Source organism: Mycteria americana, chromosome 2 (assembly GCF_035582795.1).
Source record: "Mycteria americana isolate JAX WOST 10 ecotype Jacksonville Zoo and Gardens chromosome 2, USCA_MyAme_1.0, whole genome shotgun sequence".
NCBI classification, from domain to species: Eukaryota; Metazoa; Chordata; class Aves; order Ciconiiformes; family Ciconiidae; genus Mycteria; species Mycteria americana.
The window spans coordinates 81,653,633-81,673,630 of record NC_134366.1 but is presented as its reverse complement, the minus strand read 5'-3'; the positions used below and the strand labels follow the sequence as shown (position 1 = coordinate 81,673,630).

Genomic DNA, 19,998 nt, shown 5'->3' with positions numbered 1-19,998 from the left:
GTGTTCCATGGGCAGCCATCCAGTGCTCTGGAGGAGCCAACTTGATTCACCAGAACTATTGCCTCTGTGGGAACACACATGATGCTGTTGGACACCGCTCTTACTCAGGGGCTGACTTCTGTGCATCTGAAATAACAAATCTTGTTCCACGCAGCATGCAGTCCTTTCTCTTGGACACGTCACCAGTTACCTAGTTTTTTCTGATGGAATTATAAACGTGCATCTTTAAACTACAAAATGCTTACCTAAGTGGTGTACTTCATTGGAATAATAGCCTTAGGATGCTCTCTAAATATAAATTAATTTCAGGATTGGTTTTATTAGAGGACAAATTTCCTTGAAACAGTTTATACAAAAAGAACTAAGGAGCAACACTGCAATATAGTTCAGGCCAGATTTTGGCAAATTTCTTCCAGTCTAAATCACTTGGTCTTATAAAACAATTCTATGTCTTGTACTTAATGCAGGCTGCCAATGTCTAAAGGTATAAAAAGTCTTAGAATCCAATTGATTTTTAAACCTACTTTTTCCAGTTATTCCAGCATGAAAGTATGCAATAATTTCCTAAGGCCAAACTTTGATTATGAGCCACCCATAAATCAGACATCATGAGGGTTTTTAAGTGATCCTTGAGGTAATGTCTGAACCCAAATTTCAGTAAGAAAACATTCTTCTTTGGTTTTGTTTGGTCGGTTTTAAGTTACTTCTCAACAGGTACACACTATGAAACCTAAACTGATACAACAAATATTTTTTTGTGAAACTCTTCAATCATTTTCTAGTAAGTTAGTAAGCTATGAGGAACTAAAGCAACATATATCCAAATACTGCAGTATTTAAAGCACAGAGGAAAGCACACTTTTTTAAAGGTGCTGTGAATATTTTAAACATAATCAAGTAAAAATGGTCTGTAACATCACAGAGAGGGGCAATGCTGTAAGTTACTACAGTAGAAAATTATTTTTACAATCTGTAGCAAGATCATGTTCACCACATACATTCACATTTGCTTTTATTTCTTGAGTATTGCATTCTTGAGTATGGACAATGAAGCCAAGTTGGTCATTTTCATTCTCTACGCACCACTATCAGCTTTAAGTACTGTATCAGAAGTATTATTGCATCAAAACAATCATTACTGAAACTTCAAAATCTGACAAGCAAAATGTGGGTAATTTGTCACCTCTGAGAGCTAAGGTATGCATCCATATTCCTTTGTTTCACAGACAGCCATAAAGACCAAATTCTCTTTGCCAACACCTTACTATAACACTATTGAGTTTTTGATACCTAAAAACACTTACCTTCCGTGGCTTGCACAGAAAGCTTTGTTTAATGAAATATTTGTAGTGTTTCCTATAGGTTGACTAGGAAATACTTGAGATAAAATATTGTTAGCAAAAGACAAATGCAACTACTGCAGTCCAAGAAAGGGCAGCTTTTTACAGATGATCAACATTCACATAAATACACATACACAAAACAGAGAAGCTCAGGAAAAAGAGATTCTCATACCAATGCAATTCCACGTTTAAAGGTCTGAATAACATCAGATGGATTTCTAAACACAAGTGTAAGCCCTCACTTTCCAAGTATGAAATCTGGGGGGAAAGGGGAAGAGGGAGACACGTAGGGAAAGCATTTCCATTTGACTTCAGTGGACCTGAGAACAAGCCCCAAGCACAGTGTGGATACACAAGCTGTAAACAAGCCTACCTACAACCTGGCAAAGATGTAAATAACAAAGGAAATAACACAACCTAACAGATGTTTTCTAGGCCCTTGTTCCTAAACAGAAGCATTTATTTGCAAAGCAATGCAGTAAGACCATGAATGATAAAGTAATTAATAATCAGCTCAGCTCCCAAACAAATGGAACTTGCAATCCTTCCACTACTTTAAGAACTGCAGAAAAGTTTTAACAGTTGCTTTCCAGATCACCAGCACATAGCGTATATTTCATGCTGAGGGAATAGAATGCACAGTTGGAGAAACATTTCTTTTAGATGCAGGGGTGAATAAAGCATGTCCATCCTCAACCAGCCACTACTTGTTTCCATGCCACTGTAACTTTTGAGACACTACTGCAAACCAGACTGGGAACAAATCTGGGTAGATATAATCGTTCATGTCTTTTTGTGGGGGTAGCTAGAGGAAGAAATGGTAACTTGGTTATATTTAACCCGCAAAAGCTCCCAGATCTATTTACCATGCAGCCCCACAAACAGATGTACCACCACAAGTGAGGTGGCGGTGTGTGGGCTGCTAAAACTACCACCACCTCAAGAAACACTGGCCTGAGGCTGCAGCTGATCTGTGCCATAATTAGTCTTCCTACTTTTCTAATCATGATAATAAAACAAAGCAAGCTTCTATTAATTTTAGACAACAGCACCCTAGAGGAAACATTACATCTCCCTTATTCAGTACAACTGTTTCTCTCTTCAACTAAGAGCAGGCTTGAAATTCAGTATGTTTCAGACTTAACTAGCATCAGGCACAACAGAAGTCAAATGGACAGTACAATAAAGTCAACAGCTAAAGCTCTGCTTCAGCACACTTCTCAGTTCAAGGTCAACTCCAAGTTCACCGTTAACTTGATTTTGGTTTTAATTGTGACACACTAGGGACACCTTTTGTTCAGCTTACCTATTGACTTGCCTGGGAGAGGTGGAAATTCTGTAGTTTAAGGACTGAATTCACTAGAGACTTTTTACATGAAGAGAATGAAAAGCAGAGATTCCCAGAAGCATCTGAGGGGCAACACCAGCAACTGCCTTACCCACTATTTTGCCATATCTTATTAAAAGTGGAATGCAGGGAAGGAACAAACAAATTTAAGGGGACAACAGTTCCCAACATAAATCAAAGAGCAGGATTTTAAGGTGTAGCAAAGCCCAGCCAAAATCCTCTCCTTCCAAGGTAAGCTGGCATAAAGAAGGAAGCACAACAGCCCAGCACAGGAGGCCTGCAGCCTGATCCCAGCTCTTACACTGCTCAAGATGACACAGCAAATCAAGTCACTTCAGCTCTTCAGATCAGCTTCCCTTCAGTAAAATGGGGAATAATACTTCCTGTTAAAGTGCTGGACACCTACAGATGCTCTGCTATATTAGATTTATTATATGAGGGAGCACTGGTTCCTCCCACACCCCAAGCCTAAATAAGGCTATTTTACACAGAAAAGGACTGCAAACCTCTACACAGCCATCTGCTATAAAGATTCAAGAAAGGGGCCCAAGTAAAAACAAGGGCTGGTAGTGGGGAAGGGGGAAAAGGAATGTTGTTGTTTATGTGATGCTTGAACTCCACACAGAAGGAAACTTACCTTTAGTATTAAATTAATAACACAATCCCATTATTGTGTTATATTGATTGACACTAATTGTTTCTTCCTTTGTCAGCTAGACTTCTTGTTGTTATAACAGCAGCAACAACAAAATCTGCGACTGGATCCCAAAACTACAGCTGTCAAACATTTCCACAAGAAAATCAGTCTCAAAACACCGATTGTACAGAACAAGAAATTAACCCCAAGATGACTGTAACAGTCAACTGCAAAGTAAGGATTTACCATGGAGTCCCCCACACCTCTTACCTCGAGCATTGGGCGGGCACTGTCGTGGATTGAAAGAATGTGCGTAATGTTATTCTTACTCAATTGCTCTACATCTCGGGCATCTGTGATAAAGGGGAAAAAAAAGGAAGAGAATTTCTTTTATCTCTTGAAATAGCCCACTCCCCTTCGCCTTGTGCATGTTGAAAAATCACTTATCATTGGTACGTTTCTTTTTGAAGCTTCATAAAGTAAAGCAAAACCCCAAATGCAGCTGTTCTAGAACACCATCAGAGTGGTTAACGGGAAGACACACTTCTAACTCCAAAACAAATTATATACTATATAAAGAACAAGCTTAAGTGACTCAGGAATGTGTTCTTAAGTCAGAAGTTTCATGTATTTTGCATCTGAAATATAAGTCTGTGTATGCCCGTGTGCAGGTGATGGCCATCTGAACAAGCAGTCAGAGCTGTACAAGAAATAGCTTACCTCCTCTTTACCCACAAATCCCCTTTCAGGAGATATTTTCACTTGGGAGATAGACCTTGTGATATCCAGGTCTGAGAAGTGAAGCCAACCGTATCACTTGAATTGAGGTATTAACAGGCAAGCCAAAACAAGAACTAGATCCTTACTTCCTGCAGACTAGTAGGGAAAAACATCCATTTAGCCAATATATACCATAATTTTAAGTCTGAAGAGAGATAGAGATAATAAAGATATAGAACGTATGAAAAAGCAAAATACTACAGCAAGGAAGCGCAGTTGTGAAAAGGTGGTTCCTAGACCTGTAACCAAGGGGTTTCAAACATTCAAAACTGGAAAGCAAACTGAGGTGACTGAAAATTTGATGCTAGATATTGCAAAAGCATACATTTGTTTCTATGAAAAAGAAGGCAAAATAAGATTATCTGTCATCAGTGAGCAACTTTCCCCATACTAAACCATTAGCATGCCGGAAAATGACCTCGAAGAACCACTAATACACGTAAAAGTTTGTGTCCATTTACTTTTGACCTTTTCGCTTGAGAATGGCACAGCACACCATGGCAATTACAGCAGCGGTTTTGTGATGTGAACACCTGCCTTCCAAATCTGCCCATACAATCTGTTCACGTTAGCCTGGCTGCACACAAAAAAAGAGCACTGACCACAAAGGTTTCAAACCGGCTCTCTCTAGGTACAAAAATAACAATAGCATCACCTGTACATTCTTTATGTACGTGCAAGAGTTCAATTAGCATCTCTTGCTTCATCTTATTCCACTCTACTATAAAGTTTCAATGCCTTTTCTACATCACAAAGAGGAATTGGACATTTAATTATACTGCCCCATAGACAAGATCCACGTGAGCACAATAACAGGCAATTAAATTTAAACCTAATCCAATTATAAAAGCTTCTCTAAGGCTACTAAAAGCGAAAGAAGAGTCAAAACTGCATTGATTTCACTTACTACTGGTCAAGCCTGCACGATCAACACAGATGCCTAATCCTTCAGGAGAGAATTAACACAAATTCCGTCTGAAACAGAATTAAGGTCTAGCTTCACGGAACAAATAAAATTTCCTAAAAATCTCAGAGTGAGCATTTCAAATAAGAAATGCTAGTGTTTGCCAGGAGAGGTCTTCTAACCCACCTGACCTTCAGATTTTTTAGCAGTTTATAGGACAGTCTTGATTCCTCAGAGAACACCGAAGCAGGCAAGGGTTTGGAAGCCCAGAAGGCAGCCTAAGTGTCCCTAAAAATCACTGCTTTCTGTTCTCCAAAGGCTAAGGGCAGATTTCAGAGCCCACTGGCTGGAACTCACAGTGTTAATGCATACCCAGCACAATGAGACCCCAATCTCTAATTATCAGTATGACCCACATGGTAAGAAATAGCTTGCCACACAAGGCAAACAGCTTTAAAAGGAGATACGATCCAAATTAAATGTTGACTGCTTTGAAGCAGTCTGAAAGGCCTAATGGACACAGTACAACTCAAAAGGACTGAAATATTTTAGTTCTTCAGTGAACCAAGGGCTTAGGCTAAAGGAATTTCAACAAATCAAAACTATACAGTAAGACAGTGAGATTTCAGATATTCCTAGAAATAAGCTGGAAATGGCTATCCCAGACCTACACCTCAGGGTGTCATGCTTTAACCCCAGCCAGCAACTAAGCCCCGCACAGCCGCTCGCTCACTCCCCCCGCTGGGATGGGGGAGAGAATCGGAGGAGTAAAAGTGAGAAAACTCATGCATTGAGATAAAGACAGTTTAATAGGGAAAGCAAAAGCCACGCACACAAGCAAAGCAAAGCAAGGAATTCATTCACTCCTTCCCATGGGCAGGCAGGTGTCCAGCCATCTCCAGGAAAGCAGGGCTCCATCTCACGTAAGGGTTACTTGGGAAGACAAACGCCATCACTCCGAATGTGTGTGTCCCCCCTTCCTCCTTCTTCCCCAGCTTTATATGCTGAGCATGACGTCCTATGGTATGGGATATCCCTGTGGTCAGTTGGGGTCAGCTGTCCCGGCTGTGTCCCCTCCCAACCCCTTGTGCACCCCCAGCCTCCTTGCTGGTGGGGTGGGGTGAGGAGCAGAAACGGCCTTGACTGTGTAAGCACTGCTCAGCAACAACTAAAACATCCCTGTGTTATCAACAGTATTCTCATCCTAAATCCAAAATGCAGCACTATACCAGCTAGTAGGAAGAAAATTAACTCTATCCCAGCTGAAAGCAGGACACAGGGTAACCTGCAAGTCCTCAATATATTTAGGAAACAACCATTCAGATCACAAAAGTAGAGGAGAAAAAGCTTCCCAGCCAATGAATGTATTATCTGGATCTAAACTTTTAAACAGTTTACAAAAGGGAAATTCCCCTGGTTCCCCTGGCACCTGCCATAAGTCCCTACAGATGCTACAGACAAAGCTATTTAAACAGCAGTACAAATGACATATCCTGTCACTCACATCTCATAGCATAAATTACAAAAAAAATTAAGGGGTTAGGTCAATGACCAAAAGCCAGAAGAATCACCATTACCACAGCAATTTTAACTTCTTTACTGTAGCACAGTGCTGTACAACCACATGCAGGCTCATATTTTGAAATCACAGTGTGAAACACCCCATTTCCAAATTTAAAGATGAAAGAAACCTATCAGAGTCCATCTTGTGCATCCCTAAAGGGTCCCTCAAATGTGATATTATTCTTCACAGTAGGTTACCTAATATTCTGTTTCATACAGCGAAATGCTTCTCAGCTGATGTGGACTTTTGAGTAAAGCCTTTGGAAAACTCTCTCCTCACACAAAAGGACACAATTCACACTGGGGAAGTCTTCCTCTCTCCCTCCCATGCCCATATTTAGCTTCTTTTCCCTCAATTTCATTCTATGACTCCTAGCTTAACATCTACTCATATGCAGAGAGCTGCAAACACTTAATTGCAAAAGTCATCAAAATGGCAAAGTCATTAATGACAAAGTCATGAAAATGGGACCGGGGGGGTGTCAGAATTCGTTTCCCTGCAGCTCTGGGAAGCCTTACTGTGTGGCTGGGGAGCAAATCACTTAGCATATTGTGCTTCCATACCCCATATGCAAAAGGGAAACAATACTACTCCAACCACTCCGATTAAGACACATCAATGACTGAAGGACTCCAATACTAGGGTGATGAAGTCTCAAGTGTACATACAACCGTTCTCTCTTACTTTAGTATTTTAGTACCTCCAGAGAGATGCAAGGTGAGGAATAAAGATTTCTCCCTTTGTAGAGTTAGATGGGAAGAAACAGCTGTAGAGTCTTTTCCACCTCTACTGCTAACAACAAAATACAAAAGCATCCTGCCAGGAACAGGAAAAAAAAGCATTACAGTGATATAGACCTGCTCTGCAACATTTAACTGCAACTCACTTGTGAATTTAGAAGATTAAATGTCTCCACAAAATAAGTGAGATTAGTTTATTTTCATTTTGTCACCTTTTTCCCATTAGCCAGCTATCCCAAACTAAAGACAGCCTCCCTTCCTCCTCTTCCAAAGCCCACATTTCTGACTTTGTTAGTCTGAAAAGACAGACATGCTCCTATAACACAGTAAGATAGTAAATATTAAGTTTCCAGTATAAAATTTTAGGTTATGTGTACAAAAACAAGGTAAGTGCTTAGAGAAGGCAAGTCAGCCCAGTACAGACAACAGTGTTAAGTCTCAACCTGCAGATGTATAGAGACTACAGTTTCATCATCACCAGATTTCTTTTTTTAAATAAAGCAACTTTTTGTCTACACTTTATTTTCTGCTTTGGAGAGAACTAGAGATAGACACCTAAAGGAGAACCTCCTCACCAGTGGTTCAGAGCACTAAGAGCTATTACTGAGAATGGCTTCCCATCAGGAGAGCTTTGTTCCAGAGCCCAGTGATCCACACTTAACAGACACACACACACACACACACACACAGAGAAACTAAGCACACGAACAAAAACTCCACATCTCCTGTCCCCACTTCACACTATGTTCTAATACATATTTTGTCCCAGCCTCTCAGAAGGACCCTTTCGGGGAGCGAGAAAGGTGGAGAAAAGGATCCAGTACTCTGTTTAATGCGAGTACCTATAAAATGTCTTCCTTCAAAAGATGAACCTGAAAAAGGGAATGGTATCTTAACACTCTCCTGTTTTCAGTACCTGAAATAAAGCCTTAAAAAAGGGAACTTTTCCCCCAAAAAATTAAGCAGCTGATAACAGGAATTAATTGAATCTAGAAATACAGCTGAACCACTTGGTGGGCACTGCTTTTTTATACACTTAGTAACAGGAAGGGCAGAAACTTTCCCAAGACTCTCCAGCTCATCCACTGCAACGCTGGACTCTTTGGGGGGAATTAAACCACATATTGTGGTTTTCCCCTTCAAATCAAAAAGCCCCCAAATATTCCATTGGAAAAACTTGAATCTTCCAAATATGATTACAAGCAAGGAAGGACATAAGCTCTTTAAAATTCAAGGTAGAAACACTCTTGAGAGTCTGGTGCTCACTACTGCTACACCTTTCTGTTTGGAACCAAACAAGCATCCATTTAGAACCTCCTATCAGAAGAAATGGTATTTTTTCTGTTTGTGCAGAGAAACAGGCTAAAAAGCCCTGTCATATCAGTCTCTTAAGGAACAAAGCACCTATTTTCATCATGAGCACCAGTGCCTTTCAAGGGACATCAGGTTTCCAGTGCAGAAGACACATGGGCATGCAATCCCACAATAAAATTCTTTGTCTTTTGAGAGAATTGAATTTCATCTGTAAGGTACAACTGGAACAACCCAAAATTTCCCCCAAACTAGAGGCGGGAAGAAGAATTAACTTCCTCTTTCTCTTCCCTCATTTTTCTCTTAGCCCCCCCCTCCCATTTGCAAAGAAATAACTCCTCCTTAACTTTCACTGAAGAAGCCCGAGAGCTCTGTTTCCTTCTGGGCTTTCAGACCAAAGTCACTCTTGGTATTTTGTATGGACATCTGTGGTTGTTCTTGAATTTTTCTGCCCTCTAGCTGTGCAATCTCAAATACACTCTCTCAGGAACATACCACAATTTTAATATGCTATTGATGAGCAGAATCATGCTTATAGATCTTAGAAGATAACAAGCACTTAAGGACATGCTGAGATCTGTGCTTTTTCAGGAAAGTTTTCCAGAGACATATTCAAGTCCTGTGGACTTAGGGGGATTTCAGCATGTACTTCAGTGCTTTTCATAATCAGGACTACACTTAACTTTCTACTCTAAAGACCCTAACATGGTTACAAAAGCCCCTCTCATTCTATGTGCCTAAAAGTTTGTGCAGCGGCAGCAGACAAACCAGAAGCAGCAAGCTCGACTCCCATTTCTGCCACAGATTTGTTTCACAAGTTTTTCTTGGACCTCAGTTTATCTCCCAGTCAAATGCGGAGGATTTTGCACTTCCTCTGTCATGAATTCTTTAAGTTGATTAGGCCTAGAAAGACAGTAAGAAACCCTATACATAAAGTAGAAATATTGCTGAATATTGAATAATAATTCCCCAAACGGAACAATTGCTGAATGCCTTCTCCAGACAACGGCCCTCCAGGATTACAGTGTTTAACATCTTTAACATCCTGCTTTCACTCAGCAGGAAGGCACCCATCTGGAACAACCGTGCCTCTTCCCAGTCTGTCAGTGTCCCCAGAGGTCTCTCATGCAGCAGGGAGACAGGAGTGTGCATAGAATGGTATTTCTACATGGCTACAGAAACCCTGCCTGCCCAGGCTCCCCAAAGAGTCACTGGAGAGAGGGGAGGCTATTCTCCAGAGGGCAGATCAGAGCGATTCAGAGAGATCCTCGACTCACCTTCTGGAGAAGCTCCCTCCTCTCTACCCCCTGCACAGAGACCCAGAGGGTGCCACGATGCCTCAGCGCTGTGTCTGGGCAAGATGCACAACACCAGGGATTCAGTGTTACTCCTCTTACTGACAAGATGCAACTTTATTCAATTTAAGCTATCTGTCTCAAGCTGAAGAACTAGGAGACTGCTGCAAAGTGCATTACCGGAAATAATTTTGTAAACCCATGTCTTTAAAAGTATCTAGACATTTCAGCTGCCCAAATCAGGGTACTCGAACCAATGCCAACTGTATATGCTACTGCGTATTTCTCAGTCAATGATCCCCTTTATGGCAGTCTCAAAATTCATTAGTCACTTTTTGAAAAAGTGCCACAAATCAGAACATGCCCCAGGAACATGGTAATCAAACTCCTCCAGAAAAATACACTGGTGATTAACCAACAGCCTGTTCCTAAATGGGATGACTTCACTGCACAGAGAGCTCCTTGCAATTGCTCTTAAGCAGTGAGGCTGGGGGGGCACTGAGAGGCAGGAGATGTAGAAAAAGATAGAATTATAAAAGTCTGCTTTTGTATTAGTGAAGTACTGTAACACCAATCTTCTCTCTTCCTCTCCAGGTACAGTAGCTAATTTGAGATTATAAAAACAGATACTCATGGTAGAACATAATGATTAAATGCAATGTGAGCAAAGGTCACAGCAAGAAATAAATCAACATTTTGTTTGTGTTTTTGATCAATTTAAAAAACAGACTCCATAACACAAACACTGAGATTAAAGCCAACCCATCCTTACTCTCTTTTACGGAGGCAGCTGAAGCATTTCAGCCTCTGCTTTGTTTCAGCTAGGCTCCCAGAAGCACTGCCCACTCACACCCCCTTCACGTGCACACCTCTACTCCATGCGTAGAAGCGACATGCCATTTAAGGACCATTTGCAAGGCGCACAGCTGAGTGGCCAGAGCAGCAGGGGCGAGAGGGTCGCAGGCCCTGGCATCGGCAGAGATGCTGACTCACTCTGCAACCTTGGCCAACTCCCCTCAGCTGGTCAAACTGTTCATCAGCTGAAAACAGCAAGAAACAGATGCTCCAGCTAAGTTTCACTCTCCTGGGCGGACTGTCAAGAGCTTACCAGCAGGGCTGCCACAGCAAGTGGGGCAGACTGAGAGCCACATACCCTGGGCCCATTCTGCCCACTCTGCCAGACAGCTTGAAACCTAAAGGACTCCACTATCTAACATCCTCCCATCCCACCCCTCTCCTAAATTACTTGACAGGAAAGAAAAAAAAAAAAAAACCACAAAACAACCAACCAAAAAGAGGAAGCAACATGGTTGTGACCAAGGTAGCTTGTTTTATCACTGACACATGCAGTGGTCCATCCAAAGCGTTTTCAAAACTATCCTCTTCCCCTTATTTTCCTTTTTTCCTGCTTGCTTTCTTTTTTATACTTTCATTACCTACTTCCACCAGTATAAACTCACCTCCATCCTCTCATTTTCCTTACCATGGTATGATTAACTCCCTCTCACACGCTAGCCGTTGTACCGGTGTTTGCATCCCAGTGTGGCAAAAGGCAGCTTTTAACTTCACATGTACCTCCAGGCTGCCTCTCAAGGTGATCGGCCCCACTTCCCAAGGGGCAGCAAGCACTGGACCAGCAATAGGGGTCAGCAGGTCCAGGAGCAGGTAGGTTGGGCAAAACCCACTGAACTCACAGGTTTTGGGACGGGGGGGAGGAAGGGTGGGCATGAGGCAGAGAGGAGGTGCAGCACCATCTAAATCCAGTGAAGATGTTGTCTAACCTTAACAGACCAGCTGTGATATCAGACAGACCAGGAAGGACAGGCTACCACAGTAGCCCCTATGAGTCCTACTTTGCTGTTGTACCCAAGCATAGGAAATACAGGGTCTACATGTATCAAAACGACTGTACAGGCAAAATCACTTTACTTCTGAGTAGGGACAGTCAGCTGGAACTGATGCTAAGAGTGCTTTAAGAACAGGTCATTTATTTGGATGTCTACATAAAGTTTCCTGTGTTTTCTAAATATGGTTCTGTCTTTCTGTACACAAAAAATAAGCCTCACGCAAAAAGGAAAAAAATCCAGATAATCTTACATCCACGACACGGACAGCGCGAGGTCAGACCAATCTGCAGACCTATCAGTCTCGCAAGCAGTGATAACAGAACTCTTTAGCAGTTGTTATAAATAACCAAAATAATAAAAGCAATGAGCGGGAGGCATACTAAGCCTTTACTTATAAGGAGGGCTTGAAATAAGCCTTACAAAGAATCTGCCCAGCTCACAGGCTTGCCTGCCAAGCACAGGAATCGTTTAAGGCAGGCCAATGTTCAGGAATTCCAGCTGAAGCATGCTCCGAGGAGACGGTGTTCATTTTTCTTTTCTTAAAGTACTTGCAGCACAGCACACGGATGAAAGAGCAAACAAGTTCTTCTTTAAGTGCTACCAGGTGAATCCAGAAATGAAGCAAGATGGGGTTAAAGAAGCTGCAGAGATGTCAGAGAACTCCGTAGGCCTGCGAAACAACCACCTTAAGACCCCTGCTAAGTAATCCTAGAGATAATGATAAAACTAATCTTACCTTTAAAGTTGCCAATGAACAAGCCAGGCAGAATCTGCGAGAAAGAAATATAGTATCAAATATAGATATCTTGTGGTAAGACAGTTTGACAAAGTTCAATTTGCATACAGGATGGAACATACTACTTTAGCAGACTATTGTCAAATGCAATCTCAGAAGCGCTGACATTTTGTGCCTCTCTGCAACCTTCTCAAACGCATCGCTCTAGGTATGCCGTGCTGCGACAGCGTCCGTTGACAGCCGGGGGTTGTTAATCATGCGGACTCTCACATAATGGAGGCTCTCCACGGGTAGCAAAAGTGGTTTACAAATACGAAGTGGGCCTCGCAACGCGCCCCTCCCCCTGCCCCCCCGCAGCAGGATAAGGGTTACCCTCATTTAACTAATGATGAAACTTCATACAGAAAAGGTGATTTGCCTGAAGTTGCTAAGCAAGCTGGACAAAGCACGGCAAAACGACATCCTTCATGTCTTTTGAAGTGCAAAGCCGTGCAAGTCGGGGCTGCAGCACTGTGGGACTCTTCAACAGAGGAAATCGCTGCAAACAATGAGTTGTGTGTTCACATAGATAGAGAACCGATGAAAGTCCTCGACTTGCATGCTTCTCTCCCAGACCTACCCACTCACCCCAGCGCTCCCAGAAGCCTGCACAGGTCTCAGTTACAGGACTTTCTTTAACTGGGGAGTTTCAAGGTCAGCCCGAGGACCAGCCTGTGCAGTCTGAGGACAAGCGCAGGCACACTCAGAGGCGGGTGACACTGCAGAGCTACCCCTCCCACCCTCTCATAACCCTCCCAACCTGAGAACAGCAGTAAGGACATGAACAAGGCCCAGGCACACTGAACACACATTTTCTGGCCAAGAATTTTGTTCTCTGTCACCTGAACTCCCTGACCCACACCCACATCCTTTGAAGAGACCAGAACTGTGGTGGTGAAACTGTATGATCCATTTTTCTTCAGTGCATGCAGAGCATTCCACCAATACAGATATGTCAGCACTGACTTCCTAAAGCCTTAGCAACACCCAAGTGTCACCACAACAGCAGCAACAGTCTCTCGGGCGCAGCTATTTAAAGGGAAAACTCCACCCATTTTGCTCAGTCCAGCAGCCGCGAAGTTCCGAAAGTCATGAAGGACTTTTCATCGGGGATTATCGCCCCAGCCTCCGTCTCACTGCAGCCTTCCCGCTGAAAGGCGACCCAGCTTACCACGTAAAGGTTAGCAGGCCAGCAAAAGGGCCTGCAAAATAGCTTCTGATCTGCCTTAACTCCAGGGCTTTCATCCGATAAAAACGTCATGTTCACTGTTATTTATCTAGCCTTGCAGAAAACAGAAAGGCTGCAGCACTTCTCACACTCCCTGCAGCTTTGGGTTGTGCAAACATTCCTCCCTCTCAGCTTTGCTGGGTGATCTCTCTCTCCCTGTTGTGTCATACAAGCTCTAACCACGGGGCTCAATTCTGCCACCGATACTGAAAGATCACTTCTCTGGGACCCCTGCTGTACCCTAAACTGCTTACAAATGAAGGGCTGCTTGACAACACCAGCTAGACAAGAAAATGGTTCTTTAGTCTGGCGCAAACAGGCACCTGTAAGTTTTGCACAAATCAGTTCAGACAGCTTTCTCCTCTTTCCTTCCCTCTTCATTTGTACAAATTCGACATTCCTACGAAGACAGCAAAAATCAACAGGGCAGTTTCCAATGCCAGGGTATCAAGTAAGGAAAAGAACCCTTACAACATTCTCCTGCATGTGCAAGACCCGTGGTTTCATGGACTGGGTCATTATTTTAAGCACACTTGATGACTCTGCTAGAAGTGCAGCTCAAAGGCCACCATCCCAGGCTAGGAATCAGAAGCTGGTAGCTGCTCCAGAGAGCAGAATACCCAAGGGCCATTGCTAAGGGCATAATTCTGCAAATAAATAACGTGCTCTAAAGCAAGAGAGAGTCAAGTTATGAATGAATTTCACCAACCAGATCACCCCAGCCAGCTCCTTCAACTTAAGCTTAAAAACTTAAAAAATGAAAAAAGCCTTTCTGATATTTTCAAATAGCTGTCGGATATTTCCTATCTGCAGCACAAATCTCAAATCACACCACCGCTACTGTAGACTATAGCATTTTAGACTCCAGGACATTATTTCTGCATCAAATATGTGCTCTCAAGAGAGGATAAAAGCTTAAATTCCAGTCAGAGTCATTAAGGTTAGACATTATAAATTAAAGATACCAAGAAACACTGGGGGGTTGCAAAAATAAGGCTTCTTAGATTGTTGTTGGCAAAGGAGGAAAAATTCAGAAGTTTGCATTTGTGCATCATGAAGCAACATTGTATGCTAGATAGGAAATTAGGACACCGTGCAGCCAAGGACAGATGTTACCCCTGTTGTCCTAGTCATTCTAGAAGCAAGAAACATTACTATGGGTGAAAGCTACCTGGAAAGAAGTGAATCTTCATGCCGTGCTGACTAATACTTCAGCACTAGACTACGGCTGGGAACTTTCAGCTGTGTCATCTCACACTGCCTTCAGTAACTGCAACTCCAGGCTGCGCAAAATGAAGGCCGATGGCTGCTAGGGGCGTGTGAGAGAGAAGGGGTGGGAGTCAGAAGGGAAGAAAAATAAGGTGGTTGTTTTTGTGAACTTTTCAACCACTGCTTTATGAATAAAAACAGTAGCCTCTTTATATCATCCGAAACATTGAGAAAATGACCACGGACTAAATAACAGATGTAAGAATGCACAACCAGGCGACAAGGACACCAACGCCTGTCTTCATTCGTACCTCGCATGAGAACAGCTCACGTTCTCCACCTTGCACAAAAGCAGAACCCGGCAGTGGACGATAGCTGCTCCAGTTGCTAATGCTTCTCATCAGTCCTCTCTGAAAATACACCTCTCTGGAAAATGGCTCAAAGGGCTACTTTGCCACTGTTTCCTATATAGACCCATGCTTATAACAAAGCATCTAACTCCTTGCCCAACGCTGCCTCTAGATGTGCTAGTACTGATGGGTGCTCCAGAGAAGTTTGTGGGGCTTTCTGCGGAGATGGCCAGGCGCTGCAGAGGGAGCAGACGAGCCCACCTTGTCCAGCGGTACAGGAGAGCGGCACAGGCCAGGGAGAGGGATTCCTTGCTGACGTGAACTGGCGCAGCTTTGCTGGCTTCCATAGAACTGGTTGCATCAGCTGTAACTATCCGCACTCATTTACATTTCTTATGAATCAACTCCTACAACGAACAGGGCTTATCTGCCCTTTCTGTAGAGATAACACTCAACTCGCCCCTTCAGGAGAGTCTGCATGAATAACGGGCAGTTAACTGTAACAGGATGAACAAGAACTAAACCCCAGGAAAAACTCTTCACTAAGCATATCCTGTTCACAGATAATCAAATCTAAGTACTACAATCTCTTGTCATCATCTCAGCCACTAGACTTCAGCTCCTGGAAAACATCTTTGTAATTTTCAACTACAGACTTCAACTTGAACTTTGAATACAAGTCAAAGTTAGACATTAAGCGTGAAGACAAGCCAGGCCACCCAGACAATTTCCCAAGTCGGACCCCATTACTCATTCTGTACTTAAAAGATGTAAAAAAAAAAAAAGAAAAAGTAAAGCCCTGAAAATGAATAGTAGCTAAGTCAATGCACACTCACTAGCCAATTCTCCTTCGCCGAGCAGAATAAGAAGGGTATTTATGAACCAATTCTTTCAGTTTAATTTGGGAAAAGTCATGAGGCTTGAGTGGGCTTAAGGAAAAAAACTAAGCACAGCTAATTTTACAGAGAAAGCTAGCAACAAAAGACAAACCCCACCTAAAAAGAATGCCAGGCCTTCAGCTCTTGATCAGCACTAATGGCCAGATAAAGTCAGGTGCGATTGCTATTTGCTACGAAATACATCAATATCATGTGACAGAAAAATAGGAGGGGACCATGCCACTGAGAAAGGCTCAGCATCCAAGAGCAGCCACAGCAGCTGTAGCAATCTCTGGAGCTTTTCCTTACCATACCCATTACAGGTCACCACTAATCCTCTTCCCCTGGCGTCAGTACAAAGACATTCCCTAAATGAAATAATCCACCATTGGATAAGCTGCTTATTTTCTCCTACCGTCTGCATATAGCTCTACCACAAAACACACACTTCAGTCGGAAACTAAGGCAATTTGTATTGATAGACTACACTGAGTCAAGCAAATACCCCCCAACACAGGCACTGATGACTTCATGCCTCCCCTTGCCCCTCCGGTGTTCGCTGACTCACAAGATCAAAAGGAACAGATGATCCAGGGGCACATTCTGAAGGTGGCAAGTACCAGACCTCCATGCGGGACCCCTACAAAAATAAACCCTGATGGCCAGTACCCAACGTGGCTGCAGCCTCCTTAAAGGAGCCAGCTCCTCCTGAACTGCTGAACATTTCATCCTCTTTGATGCAGGCATAAAAAGGGAGGAGAAAAATCAAAGCAGTGCTATGCTTGTCCCAAAAGCTCTGGTTGGTACGTGTCAGGGCAACACTTAACAGAATGAAAATGACCAAATTGCCCGGAGTCACAGATTGCCAATTTCTGCCCATGTGGTACCATAGCAAGATGTAATGCAGAGTGCTAAGCTTCAAAGGGTTGAGAATTGTCCTTCCCCCCCCCCCCCCATTGCAATTTTAGCATCTCATATCCTGTCCCTCTAAATGTTTTGATAATTTGAAACATTCCCAGACAAATACTACAAACATACCAGAAGTCTAAAAGAAGTCTCTCCAGCTGTGTTTCTTCCTAACTGGCCACTCCTAGAAGGTGCCTCCAAGGAGTGGCTACATATCACAACATTATCCCCAGACTTTGAAACCAAAAATGGAGAGAAGGACCAAAGGAGGTTCTACCTCCTACCCGCTAACTCAGTTGGGCTAACCAGCCAGATCATTCCCCTGCCTAAAGTTTCTATTTCAATGTCTCTATCCATAGGATGAAAAGGCTTCACCTCCCAGGTGGCACGCTAAGCACTCTGGACGTTCACCAATGTGACTCCCAGGGTCAAGGATGTCAGAGTTGGACAACTTGTGAGCAGCTATTTCTAGCTCTTCTCCTCCGCTTTGTCGGAGGCCACGCTCACAGCACAGCTACTCCCAAAGTACTGAAAGCAGGATGTAGACAGAAGAGATGACTCAACTTCTGTTCCTCATAGTAAGCTATATATAAAAGGCTAGTTACCACCACACTTTCAAACCTGGGTTTAAAACAGAGGTGGAGATACTGAGAAAAATCACAGTTGTCCCTTGATAACCACCACGGCATGCCAGGGGAGCTGGCGCTTACAATAAGCCCCCACTGCCAAAAAGCCAACACCCTTTGCAAAACAGATCCATCATCCTTCCTCGCTGCCATCTCCACTGGGGCCAAGCGCTTTCCTGTCCCACCAGCACCGGAGCCAGCCCTCCAGCGACAGCCCGTATCCGCCGGCGGCCCTGCGCCCTCGCAGCTCGCACTGCCCGGCGCCGGCAGACCCCCGAGGGGGCGCGGGCCGGCGCCCGCAATCCTGTTTGCGGGAGGGGCGAGCAAGGGATGGAGAAGTTGGTCCCACACTCGCTGGCTCCGCCGGGCTGACAGCACAACGCTCCAGGTCCTGCCGCAAGTCAGGAGGGCGCCGGCTCTGCCCCAAGCCGCCCCCCAGGGCGGCCCCGGCGGGGGACACGGGCGGGGAGGGAGCCGGCCCCGGCCCGCGGCGGGGAAGGGCCCGGTGCTGCGGCTGACTGAAGGACAGCGCCGGGGGGCACGGCGGCCGTTAGCAACCGTTGGGAGCCGTTGGGGGCGCGGGGCCGCCCCCAGCCCCGCGGGCGCGCTTCGCCCGGGGAGGGGAAGCCCAGGCGAGCATCACCGAAACCAGGGCCCCCCTCCTGCCCGCCCGCCTCCTCCCCGCCGGCGCTGCGGCTGGGAAGGAGGCGCGCCCCAAGGGAGCGGCGCAGCCACGCTCTCCTTCCCTCCCCCCTCGCCCCGGGGCGGGGGACCCCCGAAGCTGAAGGGGGGTCCCCCGCCCCGGGGGACCAGAAGCCTCTCCTGCCCTGGCCTTTGTTCCTCAAGCGGGCGCCCGCAGACTGCCCCGGCGGCGCCCGCCGCCCAGGGGCGAGACAAAGGAGGGGGCGCCGCGGCAGCCCGCGGGGAGGGACCGCCACCCCCGGCCACCGCTGCGCCTCGCCCGCGCACATGCACTCACGCACAGGAACAACGACGAGCGGCGTTACCTTGTTCATCCCATTCCCCATGGCTTAAGCGACCCGCACGCCAGCACCGCGGGAGCGAGCCGTCGGCTGCCGGCTAGCGAGCTGCCGGCGGCGGGTCAGCGTGCATGGGACAGTGCTTGCCGGGGGTGACTGGGGACGAGCTAATTGTTAATTAAGGATGGCCGCGGCTTGCCGTTGTTGGGAAGGGTGAGGCGCATCTCCCCCCGCCCTGGCCGGGGCTTTCTCCTGGCTGCCGGGCGGCTGGAGGCGGGCTTCCGCTCGGCCGCCCCCAGGAGCGGCGAGCCGCGGGGCCGCGCCACCAGGAACTACCTCCCGCCACCGCCCCCACGTGCGGTTAAAGCCCCGGCGCGCCGGCCGCGGGCCGCCCTGGGGCTTGTAGTCCGCTCCGCCGCGCTGCCCCGCCGCCGCCTGCCTGCCGGAACTACACCTCCCAGCGCCCCCCGCGCCGCCGACCTGCCCCACCTGTAGCGGCCGGCGGCACCCAGCGGGCGCCCGGCGCGGCCCGGCCTCGCCCCATTCCTGAGGGGATGAGTAAGCGCCGGCGGCGGCGGCGGGATCGGGATGGGGATCGGGGTCGGGATCGGGATGGGGATCGGGATCGTCGCCCGCCGGCGCCGCCCCGCAGAGCCGCGCTGCGGCTCCCCGGCAGGAGCCGCCCGCTGCCGGTGCGCCCGGGGAGGGCAGGGCTGCGGTACGCGGTGCTGGAGCGGGCAGGTGCTGCCTGCCTGCCTCTGCGGTACCGAAACCCGTTTTGTTTCGACCTCAGATGGGCCGTGGCGGGCGCAGCGGCCTGCCTGGCAGGTGGCACCAGGCCTCGGGCGCCGGAGCTGCCGCCGCAGCCTCCCGCTTGCCAGCCTGTTCCTCTCCGGCGTGCGGGTGCCAGGCGTCGGGCCAAGGAGAGGCGCTTGGCCGCAGGCGTGAGAGCAGGCCCGGACGGAGCCTGCACGGAGAGCAGGCCCTCGCAAAGCGACCTGCGTCCTGTCACAGCACGCTGCCTTGGCCTGCTGCTCTCTGGTCCCAAGCACGCTGCAGGCACGGCGGGCTGGCAAGTACCCGAAGGACATTCACGTCCTCAGCTGAGAGGAACAGAGAGAAGAAAGCAAATAGTTTGAAGCAAACATCGCAGAATCTGACTGGCTGAGGTGGGGAGGGACCTCTGGAGGCCATCTGCTCTAACCCCCCTCCTCAGGCAGGGAAAGATGCTCATTGCAGAGTCTTGGCAGGTGTGGCTTCAACGCCATGCTCAGTCC

General features: G+C 46.2%; 1 protein-coding gene across 3 annotated transcripts in view; it reads right to left on the bottom strand.

Annotated features, from left to right (window-relative positions):
• DUSP22 (dual specificity phosphatase 22) overlaps positions 1 to 19,071 on the bottom strand; it is a 44,859-nt gene extending 25,788 nt beyond the window's left edge. The window contains exons 1-3 of one of the 3 annotated variants that reach the window (XM_075493934.1): positions 18,749 to 19,071; positions 12,506 to 12,539; positions 3,599 to 3,681 (exon numbers count right to left, since the gene is read on the bottom strand). In XM_075493934.1, the coding sequence (XP_075350049.1) occupies positions 3,599 to 3,681; positions 12,506 to 12,539; positions 18,749 to 18,769 (138 nt within the window). In that variant the 5' untranslated portion in view covers positions 18,770 to 19,071. Of the gene's footprint in view, positions 1 to 3,598; positions 3,682 to 12,505; positions 12,540 to 18,748 lie in introns of those variants that run through there. The other 2 variants (XM_075493935.1, XM_075493936.1) reach the window with 2 other exon arrangements.
• Between the last annotated feature and the right edge of the window lie 927 nt (positions 19,072 to 19,998).